The sequence below is a fragment of the Danio rerio genome, chromosome 8 (assembly GCF_049306965.1).
Source record: "Danio rerio strain Tuebingen ecotype United States chromosome 8, GRCz12tu, whole genome shotgun sequence".
Classification (NCBI taxonomy): Eukaryota; Metazoa; Chordata; class Actinopteri; order Cypriniformes; family Danionidae; genus Danio; species Danio rerio.
In genome coordinates, this window is record NC_133183.1 from 37,575,158 (window position 1) to 37,593,133 (window position 17,976).

Genomic DNA, 17,976 nt, shown 5'->3' on the forward strand with positions numbered 1-17,976 from the left:
TTTTATATGCAAAAATATTCATTCATAAAAACATATGTATATATGAACACTGGGTCAAATAGGGTCCGTGCATTTTAAATCTAATAACAAAAATAACCCAATGTTGGTTTTGTCCATATTTAAATGAACGTGTGTAAACGCACGCTTTGATCAAACCTTTTATTCCCCTTGATGATATTGTGCTTTTTTTTCCCCTCAATGCCCTCCAAAGTTTCAATGTTTGGCCGTGTCTGCCATATCTGTTTTGTTTAAAAAAAAAAAGGAAAAAAAAGAATGCATCGGTTCCTGCATGTAGAATTCAGAAATCTCATGGCATTGAAAGAAAACTGGCAGCAGTTGAGTGCCGAGGTCAAAGGTCAGATGAACAGGCATCACACCTGATAAACACCTGGGGCAACTGTACAGTAAAAAAAAACAAAAAAAACAAAAAGATTAAGAAATATTGCTTTAATTTGAGAGAGACAAAAAAACTCTTCCGTGTTAAAATTTGATGTTCCTCCAGCGTTCTTACGTCAGTCTTTAATGTCAGGTGATCCTTCAAATGTCAGTGTAAATTGTTGAGTGTACCATTAGTGCTCAGTCGTGTTTTTCATAGTTACCAGTGCCGATGGAGTTTTTTTTTTTAGAGCGTCATATTCTGCTGGAAAAGTTTCATTTTAATGGTAATATGCCATGAGCGGAGGTGTATGAGTAACTTCACAAGTTGACCATAGTCTAGACCGATGACATGCTCATCTACTCCCAGAACCTGGCAGAACGAAATGTTGCAGCTCGTCCGGTCTTCAATGATGAGCCCAAAAGAGGCCACTTCACAGAGCCGGCCCAAGGCTTAAGAGAACTGAGAGGCAGGACAAGATGGCGAGCTGGACTTGGTTAACTTTAGATTTTACACAAATCTCATTGTTTTGTTTTTCCACCTAAAATAGTAATTAAAACATCCAAGATGTGTTTTGCCTCATCAAAATGTGGAATTTGATCAGCAAACTACTCATTCTAAGACAACTATGCCTTGGGCTAAATGACTTGGCTTCAAGTACGATGCCACACGATTCAGAAATGAAGGTACAGACTGCACAAACAGATAAACGACATGATGCACCTCATTTCACCACAACTAAAGGCAGCGACAAAAAAAAAGTCAAGCTCTCACGATGATGACATTTCTCATGCAACCCTTTAGCAAGCCTACATAGTATTTATGCCTATAAGTCACTGCATGGGTAAATAAGAAACAAGCAACACACACACACACACACACACACACATATATGGGTCAATGACGTGACGCTCATTTTTTTGTGTCCATGTCTTTTAAATAAATTCAAGTAGGTTACAGTTTCAAAATAAATAAGCAAATTACTTGCATACATTCTCTATTTTGAGGACCAAGTTTAATTTTTTGGGTTTAATCCATTTTAAGAAAATTTTTAGGGGATTATTGCAAGAATGTCAATGTGGTGTAACCAAAAGAAATTGGTACCAAATAGTTTACCTTGTTTAAAAAATGTGAAAGCCTCAATGAAACATTGTATCGGCTAGTCTGGCATAATTTTACATTAGACATATTTAATAGTAAATAAAGGTAAATATAATTGTTTTAAATATTATAATTCATTTGGGGAATTTTTTCTGTCACCTCAAATTTCTGAAATGTCAAGATGGTGTAACCACTATTTATTGAGCCATTTTGTTAATATTGTGCACAAGACAGTTAGACAGGAAATTGAATCACAGAGAAGAACTCTTGATAAGACTAATTGCTGCATGCAAAGGTTAGTAACTCTTTTTAAAATGTGAGATACTTTGACCTTTTTAAGGTATGGCCAGCTATTCTTAGATATGCATGTCAAATGGTAAGACCCCAGAAATGCACTGATAATTGTTCATAATTATAAAAATAAGTATTATATTTAAAAGTTAAATTTGAAATATTCCCACCAAGCCCATGTGCTTACATAGATGTTATTGATAATGCCTGTCAAATTTCATTTTAAGTTGAAATGTCAAGGGGTGTAACTGGTTACACCATTTGACTCATATAGCAGGAGTCTTTCTGTCAGGGGTCAATTTAGTCAAATATCATTAGTTCATGATGCTGATCAAAAATGCGACATAAATTAAACTACTATTTGTGTTCATAGTGTAGATTATTTATTTATTTTTGTTTGAGAAATAGGTGCTTAATCCACAACCTTACTATTAAAGCTCTGTAAACATAGGATAAAATTATTTTACTGCACAACATGAATGGTTTTTTTTGTTTATGTTAATCCATGTTTATATTCACACAATATAATGTACACACTCTCTCATTCACACACACATTCATACACTACAGTCAATTTAGTTTTTCTAATTCACCTATACCGCAAGTCTTTGGACTGTGGGGGAAACTGGAGCTCCCAGAGGAAACCCATGTCAACTCCACACAGTAAGCCATCCTGGTCCATCTTGGACTCAAACCAGCAACCTTCTTGCTGTGAGACAACTGTGCTAACCACATTAGCCACTGTATCACCCTCCTTTGAAATGTTGTAAGTATTATTTTTCTTCTTGAGAAAGTCTTATTTCTTTTAGTTTGGATAGAATAAAAGCAGTTTTTAAAATGTTTAAGCAGTTTTTAAGGTCAATATTGTTAGCCTTCTTAAATACAGAACAAACCACAGTTACCCAATGACTTGGCCAATAGATCTTACTTGCCTAATTAACCTAATTACATTTTTAAATGTCACTTTAGGCTGAATACTAATGTCTTACAAATTATCTAGTCAAATATTATGTGCTGTCATCATGGCAAAGATTACGGAAGAAATCAGTTATTAGAATTTAGTCATTTAAACTATTTTGTTTAGAAATGTGTTGACAATAATATTCTCTCTGTTAAAGAGCACTTGGGAATTTCTTTTTTAAATAAAAGAAAAAATTAACATGGGAAATGAAATAAGGTTGACAAGCCTCTATAGACTGAGTGCACACAGCCTTAAGTTTTGGAGGTTTTCATACTTGATGCGCTTGCTGTTGTACTATTATTATTAACAACTGGAGGTGACTCGGAGGAACTTTAATGATGAAAAGTTGTGAAGAACAAGTCAGAAGTTGCTAAACAAATGAATTGCAGTTGAAATCAGTTTTGTTTGGGTTTTTTTACAGCATGTCTGATAAAAAATTTTCTTCTGGAGAAAGTCTTGTTTGTTTTATTTAGGCTAGAATAAAAGCAATTTTTAAAAGCCATTTTGAGGTAAAAATTATTGGCCCTTTTAAGCTTTTTCCTCGCGATAGTCTACAGAACAAACCATGGATATACAATAACTTATCTAATTACTCTAACCTGCCTAGTTAACCTAATTAAGCCTTTAAATGCTACTTTAAGCTGTATAGAAGTGTCTTGAAGAATATCTAGTCTAATATTATTTACTGTCATCATGGCAAAGAGAAAATAAATCAGTTATTAGAGATGAGTTATTAAAACTATTATGTGTTGAAAATGTGTTGAAAAAATCTTCTCTCTGTTAAACCGAAATTGGGGAAAAAATAACAGGGGAGCTAATAGCTCAGGGGGACTAATAATAATTCTGCATAATTCTGAAGTTAACTGTATAAAATAAATAGTTTGTGGATAAGTTGTGGATACACTCATGAAATTATTTGTTGTCAGTCAGTCGTGTATGCTTACAAAAATTGGCCTTTAATCCCAGCACCAAGGCAACAACGAGTAAGCAGCAGTTCTTACGTACTAGTGATTTACGTACAGTGTTTGGCAAATTGTTTCTAAATAGCTTAAAAGTAAAATAGTGGATTTTTTTCTAATATCATCTACTTATTTTTATTTTAATTAAGCCAACTGAAAAGAAACAGTGATGGAAAAGGTGTCAAATGTTAAACATGTTTCTTTAGTTTATTAATATTCTAATGATGAGGGCCACACATTTAATGTAAAGGATGTTATTCCTTGGTGTATTAAAGTTCAGCAACCTGGTTTCATTGTTCTAAACACATTTGTCAATGACAATCCCACTGAAATTGTTGACTTTCATTCTTAATTTGAATTGATTTTAATTGTCAATTTCAAAATCTTTGGCTGTAGAAGCAACACTGTCAGGTGGTGTAACTGGTTTTTGTCAATTGGTGTAACCAGTATTTTACATAAAAATATAATTATGTACATGGAAATAATGTGAAATTAAAATTAAAACACTTAGTTTAGTGTAATAAAATAGTTTTTAACATTTTTTACATAATTTGTCAAAGATTATTTAGAAACCAGAAGTGTTTTTAGCATGTGTCTGGCCGAATATTGCAAAAACTCATTAAAATGTACATTTAGAGATAATGCGAATACAATAAATGTTATTGTGGTATTTTAAAATGAAGTATTTATTTCAGTGTGTACACTTGCATATCATCTAGGAGGAGTAAATTATTTAATATTTCACAATTTTTGGCAGTTACACCATTTGACATTTTCAGTTGCATTCAGTCTTAATGTCTGTAAAAAATGGTGTAAATGTTATTTTTAATTACATAAAATCAACATGAATACAATCTGTACATTTTAAAATATCTGACGGATGCTTTTAAATCAACTTTGTAAAAGATTTTTAAATTTCCCATCTTGCCAAACCTGTTTTGTCACTGACCCATATATATATATTTATATATCCATGGGCCACTGTAAAGTAATATGGTTCTGTCATAACGTTTTGAATGAAAATCTGCATTTGGACAAGACACCTTTAGTATAGTTTTGATTTTAAGGCATAATAAAGATCAAATGCAAGTACGAGTGGATTTACATTGAAAATTTCAAACGCATCAAGAAAACCATGTGCTAAGGAAATTTCAAACCATTTGGAACGCACAGAGACGAGCTTTTGTGCAAAAATGAACTTAAAGGTGCCTTTAAAAAAGTGTCAAAGTACTTTTGAAAACAAAAAAGCAAACCCCCAATAGGTGGCAGCAAGAGGCCGCTTTATTTGAGTAAAGCATTGAACGATTCATTCAGCCAAAGAAGCCAATAGGATGAACGGACAGTTGAATCAATCCCTGAATCATCGACTCACCCGAGTCTTCTTGGCGAAGGCCTGAATCGTTCGTGTAGGGAAACGTCGCTGTGTATTATTCAGAGATGGCCAACTGTTCTGCTGTTTTCTTATCGCAATGATTTTACTACTACTATCAATAAAATTAATATTAATAAGAATAATAATATTGCCGGAAGTTGTACAGCGCATGCGTCACGTGTTCATCATCAGCATCCATGACAACCGTCCTGTGGGTGTTGTTTGAATCTCGCTGTGTCGATTGGCATCTGATCTCTGCGTCCTCCGTGACAATTTTTCCAGATTATCGATATTATTGATCGTTGGATACGTCGATTGATCGCCTGCTGTTCCCATCACTCAGGTTTGACCCTTTTTATTACGCTGTGCTTTGTGTTTGTGTTCAGTATGTCTTGTGTTCACTACAGGTTCCAGAGTCGACTCACCTACGACTCGCTCCAGTTTGAAGGCCTCAACATCAGCGCGGGGGAGCTGAAGCGGCAGATCATGAGGAGCAAGAGGCTGAAGTTCTGCCAGCTGAAGATCAGCAACGCCCAGACTGATGAAGGTGAGTTGAGGAAAAGACACTTCAACTGTTCTACGCTAACATTAGATGCGTTATATCAGACACTTCTGGAAGCTGTAAGGTGGTGCTGATGCTGACATGTAGGGATGTTTTGGCTGTTTTAAAAGGCTAATGGCTCTCAAAGTATACCGTGCTCCATAATTATGTGCTGATTCTGATTTTATTTTGCTGTCAGAATACACAGATGATGCTCTCATCCCTAAAAACACGTCGGTCATCATCAGACGGATCCCTGCGGCGGGACTGAAGTCCTCAAACAGAAGATTTGTTGGGTGAGTGCTGTGAAATGAGCACACGCGTCCTCTGTTAGATGTTATATGAAGACTCCTGGTCTGTCCCTGGTGTTTTAGTCACACAAGCTCCTTTGTTTTGCAGACATCAAGCTGGACGCTGGCGTGAACCTTCACCTAGAGCTGATCCTTCACTCCTCTCACTGGAGCAGTTGTTGAAGGTATTGAACAAATGAATAGCACAATAGCAAAACGCAATGTAAAGCACACAATATACGCACACGCACTCAGCTTCTTAGGGAGATTTGAGATTGTTTGAAGGGTTGAGGGTGAAAAAGATTCAAATGTGCAAATGCCTGTGAAACAGACTGAGAATCTGGCTGAGGCAAAGGCGTCAGAGGAGGACAAGCTGAAAGCGGTGATGTACCAGTCCAGCCTGTGCTACTACTCCAGCAGGTGAGCGTTCAGACACTGACAGGTTTGCTTTGTGAGAGATGTCTGAGCTGATTCTCATGGTTCTGATGTTTACTAGTGAGGCCATGAGGCTGCTTGGGATCCCGGGACACCACATTAGGCACTGCCCCACTAATGTGGTAACTGGGTTTTCCAAGCTCACGGTTGCTGTGAACTTGAGCTCTTGTCCTCATCAGTCAGATTGTTTGCTCAGAGTTTGACTGTCACTCCTCAATTCACAGGGCAGCCGCTCCGCGCCGCACAAGCGCATCCGGAAGAGCACAGGGATTCCCCGCAGCTTCCTGTTGGAGGTGGACGACCCAGACCGAAAGGGAGTCATGATAGACGGCAGCGGCAGATACGTCATTCCCATCATAGACGCGTGAGTAAACTGTACTTGGCATAGCCGCATGTTCTAGTGTTTGTCCAAATCTCACATGATGTCTGCTTGTGTGTGTTTGCGCTCGATCTGTTCAGTGAGGCCTATGCTGCTGAGAAGAGAAAGAGGCCGTCCTTCTCCTGCCAGACCGAGCCTTTGCCCTCCTCGTCCTCAGCAGGTGCGGCATCTTCGGTCCGGGACGCCGGAGGGAAACGGTCCCGCTCCCCATCTTCACCAGAGACGCGCGGCGACCAGAAGAGACCACGTCGCTGAGAGACCTTCATCCAAGAGACCTGGAGCCGACGTGTAAATATTGTACATAGTTTATTAATAAAAGATAATAAAGATTATAGCCGCATGAACTGTGTGGACTGGTTAACCTTCACTCCAGCAGTGCAACACACACACACACACACACACACACACACACACACACGAATGAATTCATAAACACAATATTATGAAGTTTTGCTTTAATTTAGGAAAAGAGAAACTCTTCTGGGCTAAAATCTGATGGGTTTTTTTCAGCGTTCTTACTTCAGTCTTTAATGTCAGGTGATCCTTCAAATGTCAGTGTAAAGTGTTGAGTACACTATTAGTGCTCAGTCGTGTTTTTCATAGTTACCAGTGCCGATGGAGTTTTTTAAAGCGTCATATTCTGCTGGAAACGTTTCATTTGAATGGTAATGTCCCATAAGCGGAGGTCTTGTGAGTAACTTCACAAGTCGGTCAAAGTCTACACCGGTGACAAGCTCATCTACTCCCAGAACCTGCTACTCTCTACCTACACGTTGTCAGCTGATGTTTCAAAACCTCAACACTCGCGTACAGAACAGCCTCAGCGTCTGCACCACTTATCGGCACTAGCTGCAAGTCTACACCCCCTCTGTCCAGAAGTGAGCACAGCCTCTTGGTACCATCCCAGCAAGCATTTTTTTGGGGTGTTTAAAGGTGCCAACTGACCATCAAAAGTAAAAATGACTCATTTTATCTCATCCCAACAGGGAAACCACCAACAATAAAGAATGAGTTACTATCTGGTGTCATGGCTTTGCAATAAAAACAAGTTTAGTTATAATGGAGGTCATTGGGGGCAAAAACAGCCACTTGAACATTATGAACAATACATAAGGGTTAAAAGTCTAATAGATGGCTTGGTTAAAACCAGGCTAAATCTAGGCTGTCAGTGAGTGTGCACCCCTAACCCCGCCTCTCACAGTGACCTCACTAGCTCCGCTGAGTGCTTTGTGTCTCAGATTGCATGCAAGTCTGCAGCCAGATACTGCTGGAAGCTAGTCATCAAATACACAGGAACGAATGACTACACGTGTCAATCTGTCTATTAAACTATCTAATCTGTCTAGTCAGTCTTTTATTATCTTTTATATGCAAAAATATTCATTCATAAAAACATATGTATATATGAACACTGGGTCAAATAGGGTCCGTGCATTTTAAATCTAATAACAAAAATAACCCAATGTTGGTTTTGTCCATATTTAAATGAACGTGTGTAAACGCACGCTTTGATCAAACCTTTTATTCCCCTTGATGATATTGTGCTTTTTTTTTTCCCTCAATGCCCTCCAAAGTTTCAATGTTTGGCCGTGTCTGCCATATCTGTTTTGTTTAAAAAGAAAAAAGGAAAAAAAAGAATGCATCGGTTCCTGCATGTAGAATTCAGAAATCTCATGGCATTGAAAGAAAACTGGCAGCAGTTGAGTGCCGAGGTCAAAGGTCAGATGAGCAGGCATCACACCTGATAAACACCTGGGGCAACTGTACAGTAAAAAAACAAAAAAAACAAAACAAGATTAAGAAATATTGCTTTAATTTGAGAGAGACAAAAAAAACTCTTCCGTGTTAAAATTTGATGTTCCTCCAGCGTTCTTACTTCAGTCAAACAATCTTAATGCACTCTGTCTCACTGAAACCTGGCTGAAACAAAATGACTATATTAGCTTAAATGAAGCAACTCCTCCAGGATTCTTATATAAACATGAGGCTCGTCAAACTGGTCGTGGTGGTGGAGTTGCATCAATCTTTAGTGATTTCCTTAATATTAAACAGAGAAACGGACTTATGTTTAGCTCCTTTGAAGTATTATCGCTTAATGTTCAGCTTCCAGATACTATACAAAAACCTATGTTATCTCTCGCTTTAATCACCATATATAGACCCCCAGGACCCTATGTCAAATTTCTAAAAGAATTTTCTGATTTTATTTCTGACTTACTAGTCAAAACTGATAAAATGCTAATTGTAGGTGACTTTAACATCCACATAGATGACGCTAATGATACATTAGGTCTCGCGTTTATGGATTTAATACACTCACTTGGGATAAAGCAAAACGTTGTGGGCCCAACCCATCGCTTAAAGCATACATTAGATCTAATTCTGTCTTATGGAATCGAGGTTATTGACGTAGACATTATACCACAAAGTGATGATATTACAGATCACTACCTCTTACTATATAAGCTGTGTTTACCTGAAATCAGCAAACCCGCTCCAATACTCCGCCCTGGTAGAACTATTGTTCCGTCAACTAAAGATGAATTTATCAATAACTTACCTGATCTTTCTTTATTTCGTAATGCACCCGCAAACTCAAATGATCTTGATGTAGTAACCAGCAGTATGGATGCCATCTTTACTAGCACACTAAATACTGTGGCACCCATCAAATTAAAAAAGGCTAGAGAGATTAAAACTATACCATGGTATAATAGTCATACTCGTGCGCTCAAAACAGCAACCCGCGCCCTGGAACGTAAATGGAAAAAAACTAATTTAGAGGTCTTTAGAATTGCGTACAAAGACAGTATGTCCAGCTATAGGAGGGCTCTAAAATCTGCCAGGACCGAACACCTGCGCAAACTGATAGAAAATAATCATAACAATCCTAGATTTTTATTTAACACCATCTCTAAATTAGCTAATAATCGGTCATCCTTGGAACAAACTACTCCACCGCAAATTAGTAGTGATGACTTCATGAATTTTTTCAGTAATAAAATAGAAGGCTTTAGACAAAAAAAAGGAGATGCCAAACTTTCTGCACCGGCTTATACTCCAAATCCTGTAAATATTTCATTAAATCATAATAATAACCTACACTGCTTCAAAATCATAGAACATGAAGAGTTAGTAAAAATTATAAATAGCTCTAAACCAGCTACGTGTATGCTGGACTCAATTCCAACAAAATTACTGAAAGAGCTGCTACCTGCTATAGGAGAACCTCTTCTTAACATTATCAACTCTTCTTTATCTATAGGCCATGTTCCAAACTCTTACAAGCTAGCTGTTATTAAGCCTATTATTAAGAAACCGCAACTAGACACCAACAACTTAGCTAACTATAGGCCTATTTCAAATCTTCCATTTATGTCTAAAATACTAGAAAAAGTTGTTTCCACTCAATTATGCTCTTTTCTGCAGACGAACAATATTTTTTAAGTGTTTCAGTCAGGTTTCAGGGCTCACCACAGTACAGAAACCGCCTTAGTGAAAATAACCAACGATTTACTCTTAACTGCTGACCGAGGGTGCGTCTCGCTATTAGTTTTACTCGATCTTAGTGCGGCATTTGATACCATAGACCACAATATCCTCATAAATCGCTTAAAGTCTACAGGTGTCCAGGGACAGGCTATACAATGGTTTAAGTCATACTTAACTGACCGCTACCAGTTTGTGAATCTTAATGGACAGCCTTCACAAATCTGCCCAGTAAAGTATGGGGTGCCTCAAGGATCAGTTTTAGGCCCTTTACTGTTTACAATTTATATGCTACCTCTGGGAGACATTATTAGAAGACATGGGATCAGCTTTCACTGCTATGCAGATGATACTCAATTATATATTTCAACTAAACCTGACGAGACGTCTAAACTTTCTAAACTAACTGAGTGTATCAAAGACATCAAAGACTGGATGACCAACAATTTTCTTCTCTTAAACTCCGACAAAACAGAATTGTTACTTATTGGGCCTAAATCTTGCACACAGCAGATCTCGCAACTCAATTTACAATTAGAAGGATACAAAGTTAGCTTTAGCTCTACTATAAAAGATTTGGGTGTCATATTTGACAGCAATCTAACTTTTAAAAACCATATATCCCATGTCACTAAAACTGCCTTCTTTCATCTGAGAAATATCGCTAAATTACGAAATATGCTATCCATCTCAGATGCAGAAAAGCTAGTCCATGCTTTTATGACTTCAAGACTGGATTACTGTAATGCTCTATTTGCTGGCTGCCCAGCATCCTCTATTAACAAACTTCAATTAGTACAAAATGCAGCAGCCAGAGTTCTGACCAGGTCTAGAGAATATGATCATATAACCCCAATTTTATCCTCCTTACACTGGCTGCCTGTTAAGTTTCGTATTGAATTTAAAATATTACTTCTCACCTATAAAGCTCTAAATAATCTAGCTCCTGTTAATCTAACCAACCTTCTGTCTCGCTACAAACCAACTCGCTCTTTAAGATCTCAAAATTCAGGGCTTCTGGTAGTACCTAGAATAGCAAAATCAAGTAAAGGAGGTCGAGCCTTCTCTTTCATGGCTCCTACACTCTGGAATAGCCTTCCTGATAACGTCCGAGGCTCAGACACACTCTCCCAGTTCAAAACTAGATTAAAGACCTATCTGTTTAGTAAAGCATACACTCAATGCATCACCTAGCGGGTTCCACACTGGCTTCTACATCTTGCTTATATACACTATGAACAGCAGCTACGCTATATATTTTCTTTATTCTCTATTTTCACCTGGGGATACTCATCCCGAGGTCCTCAGATTATGCGGAGTCACTGATTGGATCCAAGACCAGCGACGTGATGATCCCAAGGATTCCATATCCGGGACCAGGCCATATCCTGAGCTGCTGCTGCGCTGATGGTCGTGGGGAGTGGAGAACATGAGTCTGATTCCAGCGACGCTCCAGGGACAGACGAGTCTTCGCTGAGGCCATCTTCCAGCCTAAACCACGACGAATGAAGTTCTGCACTAGACTTTTGGCCAGCGGAGAAATTAAAATGGTCGTGCCCAACTGAGTCTGGTTCTCTCAAGTTTTTTTTTCTTCACTCCCATCAAGTGAAGTTTTTTTTCCCTCTCCGCTGTAGCCACTGCCTCGCATGGTTCAGGATTGGTAAAGCTACGCATCGATGAATTGGCTCTTCAGTGTTTGAACTCTCAGTAATGATTAAATCACACTGAACTGAGCTAAACTGAACTGAACTTAAACACTAAAAACTGAACTACACTGTTCCAGTTACTGAACCACACTGTTCCAGTTACTATGACCATTTATGTGAAGCTGCTTTGACACAATCTACATTGTAAAAGCGCTATACAAATAAAGCTGAATTGAATTGAATTGAATAATGTCAGGTGATCCTTCAAATGTCAGTGTAAATTGTTGAGTGTACCATTAGTGCACAGTCGTGTTTTTCATAGTTACCAGTGCCGATGGAGTTTTTTTTTTTAGAGCGTCATATTCTGCTGGAAAAGTTTCATTTTAATGGTAATATGCCATGAGCGGAGGTGTATGAGTAACTTCACAAGTTGACCATAGTCTAGACCGATGACATGCTCATCTACTCCCAGAACCTGGCAGAACGAAATGTTGCAGCTCGTCCGGTCTTCAATGATGAGCCCAAAAGAGGCCACTTCACAGAGCCGGCCCAAGGCTTAAGAGAACTGAGAGGCAGGACAAGATGGCGGGCTGGACTTGGTTAACTTTAGATTTTACACAAATCTCATTGTTTTGTTTTTCACCTAAAATAGTAATTAAAACATCCAAGATGTGTTTTGCCTCATCAAAATGTGGAATTTGATCAGCAAACTACTCATTCTAAGACAACTATGCCTTGGGCTAAATGACTTGGCTTCAAGTACGATGCCACACGATTCAGAAATGAAGGTACAGACTGCACAAACAGATAAACGACATGATGCATCTCATTTCACCACAACTAAAGGCAGCGACAAAAAAAAAGTCAAGCTCTCACGATGATGACATTTCTCATGCAACCCTTTAGCAAGCCTACATAGTATTTATGCCTAAAAGTCACTGCATGGGTAAATAAGAAACAAGCAACACACACACACATATATATATATATATATATCCATGGGCCACTGTAAAGTAATATGGTTCTGTCATAACGTTTTGAATGAAAATCTGCATTTGGATAAGACACCTTTAGTATAGTTTTGATTTTAAGGCATAATAAAGATCAAATGCAAGTACGAGTGGATTTACATTGAAAATTTCAAACGCATCAAGAAAACCATGTGCTAAGGAAATTTCAAACCATTTGGAACGCACAGAGACGAGCTTTTGTGCAAAAATGAACTTAAAGGTGCCTTTAAAAAAGTGTCTAAGTACTTTTGAAAACAAAAAAGCAAACCCCCAATAGGTGGCAGCAAGAGGCCGCTTTATTTGAGTAAAGCATTGAACGATTCATTCAGCCAAAGAAGCCAATAGGATGAACGGACAGTTGAATCAATCCCTGAATCATCGACTCACCCGAGTCTTCTTGGCGAAGGCCTGAATCGTTCGTGCAGGGAAACGTCGCTGTGTATTATTCAGAGATGGCCAACTGTTCTGCTGTTTATTTTATTATACTTATCGCAATGATTTTACTACTACTATCAATAAAATTAATATTAATAATGATAATATTGCCGGAAGCTGTACAGCGCATGCGTCACGTGTTCATCATCAGCATCCATGACAACCGTCCTGTGGGTGTTGTTTGAATCTCGCTGTGTCGATTGGCATCTGATCTCTGCGTCCTCCGTGACAATTTTTCCAGATTATCGATATTATTGATCGTTGGATACGTCGATTGATCGCCTGCTGTTCCCATCACTCAGGTTTGACCCTTTTTATTACGCTGTGCTTTGTGTTTGTGTTCAGTATGTCTTGTGTTCACTACAGGTTCCAGAGTCGACTCACCTACGACTCGCTCCAGTTTGAAGGCCTCAACATCAGCGCGGGGGAGCTGAAGCGGCAGATCATGAGGAGCAAGAGGCTGAAGTTCTGCCAGCTGAAGATCAGCAACGCCCAGACTGATGAAGGTGAGTTGAGGAAAAGACACTTCAACTGTTCTACGCTAACATTAGATGCGTTATATCAGACACTTCTGGAAGCTGTAAGGTGGTGCTGATGCTGACATGTAGGGATGTTTTGGCTGTTTTAAAAGGCTAATGGCTCTCAAAGTATACCGTGCTCCATAATTATGTGCTGATTCTGATTTTATTTTGCTGTCAGAATACACAGATGATGCTCTCATCCCTAAAAACACGTCGGTCATCATCAGACGGATCCCTGCGGCGGGACTGAAGTCCTCAAACAGAAGATTTGTTGGGTGAGTGCTGTGAAATGAGCACACGCGTCCTCTGTTAGATGTTATATGAAGACTCCTGGTCTGTCCCTGGTGTTTTAGTCACACAAGCTCCTTTGTTTTGCAGACATCAAGCTGGACGCTGGCGTGAACCTTCACCTAGAGCTGATCCTTCACTCCTCTCACTGGAGCAGTTGTTGAAGGTATTGAACAAATGAATAGCACAATAGCAAAACGCAATGTAAAGCACACAATATACGCACACGCACTCAGCTTCTTAGGGAGATTTGAGATTGTTTGAAGGGTTGAGGGTGAAAAAGATTCAAATGTGCAAATGCCTGTGAAACAGACTGAGAATCTGGCTGAGGCAAAGGCGTCAGAGGAGGACAAGCTGAAAGCGGTGATGTACCAGTCCAGCCTGTGCTACTACTCCAGCAGGTGAGCGTTCAGACACTGACAGGTTTGCTTTGTGAGAGATGTCTGAGCTGATTCTCATGGTTCTGATGTTCACTAGTGAGGCCATGAGGCTGCTTGGGATCCCGGGACACCACATTAGGCACTGCCCCACTAATGTGGTAACTGGGTTTTCCAAGCTCACGGTTGCTGTGAACTTGAGCTCTTGTCCTCATCAGTCAGATTGTTTGCTCAGAGTTTGACTGTCACTCCTCAATTCACAGGGCAGCCGCTCCGCGCCGCACAAGCGCATCCGGAAGAGCACAGGGATTCCCCGCAGCTTCCTGTTGGAGGTGGACGACCCAGACCGAAAGGGAGTCATGATAGACGGCAGCGGCAGATACGTCATTCCCATCATAGACGCGTGAGTAAACTGTACTTGGCATAGCCGCATGTTCTAGTGTTTGTCCAAATCTCACATGATGTCTGCTTGTGTGTGTTTGCGCTCGATCTGTTCAGTGAGGCCTATGCTGCTGAGAAGAGAAAGAGGCCGTCCTTCTCCTGCCAGACCGAGCCTTTGCCCTCCTCGTCCTCAGCAGGTGCGGCATCTTCGGTCCGGGACGCCGGAGGGAAACGGTCCCGCTCCCCATCTTCACCAGAGACGCGCGGCCACCAGAAGAGACCACGTCGCTGAGAGACCTTCATCCAAGAGACCTGGAGCCGACGTGTAAATATTGTACATAGTTTATTAATAAAAGATAATAAAGATTATAGCCGCATGAACTGTGTGGACTGGTTAACCTTCACTCCAGCAGTGCAACACACACACACACACACACACACACGAATGAATTCATAAACACAATATCATGAAGTTTTGCTTTAATTTAGGAAAAGAGAAACTCTTCTGGGCTAAAATCTGATGGGTTTTTTTCAGCGTTCTTACTTCAGTCTTTAATGTCAGGTGATCCTTCAAATGTCAGTGTAAAGTGTTGAGTACACTATTAGTGCTCAGTCGTGTTTTTCATAGTTACCAGTGCCGATGGAGTTTTTTAAAGCGTCATATTCTGCTGGAAACGTTTCATTTGAATGGTAATGTCCCATAAGCGGAGGTCTTGTGAGTAACTTCACAAGTCGGTCAAAGTCTACACCGGTGACAAGCTCATCTACTCCCAGAACCTGCTACTCTCTACCTACACGTTGTCAGCTGATGTTTCAAAACCTCAACACTCGCATACAGAACAGCCTCAGCGTCTGCACCTCTTATCGGCACTAGCTGCAAGTCTACACCCCCTCTGTCCAGAAGTGAGCACAGCCTCTTGGTACCATCCCAGCAAGCATTTTTTTGGGGTGTTTAAAGGTGCCAACTGACCATCAAAAGTAAAAATGACTCATTTTATCTCATCCCAACAGGGAAACCACCAACAATAAAGAATGAGTTACTATCTGGTGTCATGGCTTTGCAATTAAAACAAGTTTAGTTATAATGGAGGTCATTGGGGGCAAAAACAGCCACTTGAACAATATGAACAATACATAAGGGTTAAAAGTCTAATAGACGGCTTGGTTAAAACCAGGCTAAATCTAGGCTGTCAGTGAGTGTGCACCCCTAACCCCGCCTCTCACAGTGACCTCACTAGCTCCGCTGAGTGCTTTGTGTCTCAGATTGCATGCAAGTCTGCAGCCAGATACTGCTGGAAGCTAGTCATCAAATACACAGGAACGAATGACTACACGTGTCAATCTGTCTATTAAACTATCTAATCTGTCTAGTCAGTCTTTTATTATCTTTTATATGCAAAAATATTCATTCATAAAAACATATGTATATATGAACACTGGGTCAAATAGGGTCCGTGCATTTTAAATCTAATAACAAAAATAACCCAATGTTGGTTTTGTCCATATTTAAATGAACGTGTGTAAACGCACGCTTTGATCAAACCTTTTATTCCCCTTGATGATATTGTGCTTTTTTTTCCCCTCAATGCCCTCCAAAGTTTCAATGTTTGGCCGTGTCTGCCATATCTGTTTTGTTTAAAAAAAAAAAAGGAAAAAAAAGGAATGCATCGGTTCCTGCATGTAGAATTCAGAAATCTCATGGCATTGAAAGAAAACTGGCAGCAGTTGAGTGCCGAGGTCAAAGGTCAGATGAGCAGGCATCACACCTGATAAACACCTGGGGCAACTGTACAGTAAAAAAAAACAAAACAAAAAAAACAACAAGATTAAGAAATATTGCTTTAATTTGAGAGAGACAAAAAAAACTCTTCCGTGTTAAAATTTGATGTTCCTCCAGCGTTCTTACGTCAGTCTTTAATGTCAGGTGATCCTTCAAATGTCAGTGTAAATTGTTGAGTGTACCATTAGTGCTCAGTCGTGTTTTTCATAGTTACCAGTGCCGATGGAGTTTTTTTTTTTAGAGCGTCATATTCTGCTGGAAAAGTTTCATTTTAATGGTAATATGCCATGAGCGGAGGTGTATGAGTAACTTCACAAGTTGACCATAGTCTAGAGCGATGACATGCTCATCTACTCCCAGAACCTGGCAGAACGAAATGTTGCAGCTCGTCCGGTCTTCAATGATGAGCCCAAAAGAGGCCACTTCACAGAGCCGGCCCAAGGCTTAAGAGAACTGAGAGGCAGGACAAGATGGCGGGCTGGACTTGGTTAACTTTAGATTTTACACAAATCTCATTGTTTTGTTTTTCACCTAAAATAGTAATTAAAACATCCAAGATGTGTTTTGCCTCATCAAAATGTGGAATTTGATCAGCAAACTACTCATTCTAAGACAACTATGCCTTGGGCTAAATGACTTGGCTTCAAGTACGATGCCACACGATTCAGAAATGAAGGTACAGACTGCACAAACAGATAAACGACATGATGCATCTCATTTCACCACAACTAAAGGCAGCGACAAAAAAAAAGTCAAGCTCTCACGATGATGACATTTCTCATGCAACCCTTTAGCAAGCCTACATAGTATTTATGCCTAAAAGTCACTGCATGGGTAAATAAGAAACAAGTGTTATGACTTAAATTGATATATATGCAAGAGTGATTAATTAATGCTCCATTTATCGTTTAATTGTCATAAAGTGACTTTATTTACCTTTTTATTTATATATGCTGTTTTGCTTTAAGAACAGTTTTCCTATGATGCTTAGCGCTACTGAAAGCGCGCCTGTAACCATTGGCAACTGACTCAGTGTGAGAGAGAGTGTGTGTTCGGAGTTTCGCTCCTGCTTCAGTATACAAAAACTTCAGTAAACAGTTCATTTTCGTTCTAAACAAAGTTTTCCAGTCGTCATTATTGCTGCTAGATGAAAAGACAGAACAGAAAGTTTGGTGCCGAAACCCGGGAAACTAGCAAGCAACATCCGAAATGGCGGAACAGCTGGAGAGATTACACCGAAAACGGAGAGCTGTACGCGGATCCACAACGAGACTTTTGCAGGACATTGAAACGGAAGTTAGCAAAGAAGATCCGATTGTTGATCATTTGCGTGAACTGTTAGCC

General features: G+C 39.5%; 2 protein-coding genes across 5 annotated transcripts; both read left to right on the plus strand.

The window, feature by feature from the left end:
• Positions 1 to 3,539: 3,539 nt before the first annotated feature.
• Positions 3,540 to 8,475, plus strand: LOC141375702 (E3 ubiquitin-protein ligase RBBP6-like). Of its 2 annotated transcripts, XM_073910584.1 has the most exons (7): positions 3,540 to 5,607; positions 5,801 to 5,897; positions 6,001 to 6,076; positions 6,223 to 6,311; positions 6,388 to 6,448; positions 6,551 to 6,690; positions 6,786 to 7,047. In XM_073910584.1, the coding sequence occupies exons 1-7, from the start codon at positions 5,448 to 5,450 to the stop codon at positions 6,958 to 6,960; spliced, it is 798 nt and encodes a 265-aa protein (XP_073766685.1). In that variant the 5' UTR covers positions 3,540 to 5,447; the 3' UTR covers positions 6,961 to 7,047. The 2 variants fall into 2 exon arrangements, with proteins under 2 accessions (XP_073766685.1, XP_073766686.1); XM_073910585.1 differs by lacking the exon at positions 6,388 to 6,448 and having other exon boundaries at positions 6,786 to 8,475.
• Positions 8,476 to 11,940: 3,465 nt separating this feature from the next.
• On the plus strand, positions 11,941 to 16,641 carry LOC141375728 (E3 ubiquitin-protein ligase RBBP6-like). Of its 3 annotated transcripts, XM_073910650.1 has the most exons (7): positions 11,941 to 13,791; positions 13,985 to 14,081; positions 14,185 to 14,260; positions 14,407 to 14,495; positions 14,572 to 14,632; positions 14,735 to 14,874; positions 14,970 to 16,641. In XM_073910650.1, exons 1-7 carry the CDS (start codon positions 13,632 to 13,634, stop codon positions 15,142 to 15,144), a joined length of 798 nt encoding a protein of 265 aa, XP_073766751.1. In that variant the 5' UTR covers positions 11,941 to 13,631; the 3' UTR covers positions 15,145 to 16,641. The 3 variants fall into 3 exon arrangements, with proteins under 3 accessions (XP_073766751.1, XP_073766753.1, XP_073766752.1); XM_073910652.1 differs by lacking the exon at positions 14,572 to 14,632 and having other exon boundaries at positions 14,970 to 15,231; XM_073910651.1 differs by lacking the exons at positions 14,572 to 14,632; positions 14,970 to 16,641 and having other exon boundaries at positions 14,735 to 14,930.
• The last annotated feature ends 1,335 nt before the right edge of the window (positions 16,642 to 17,976 follow it).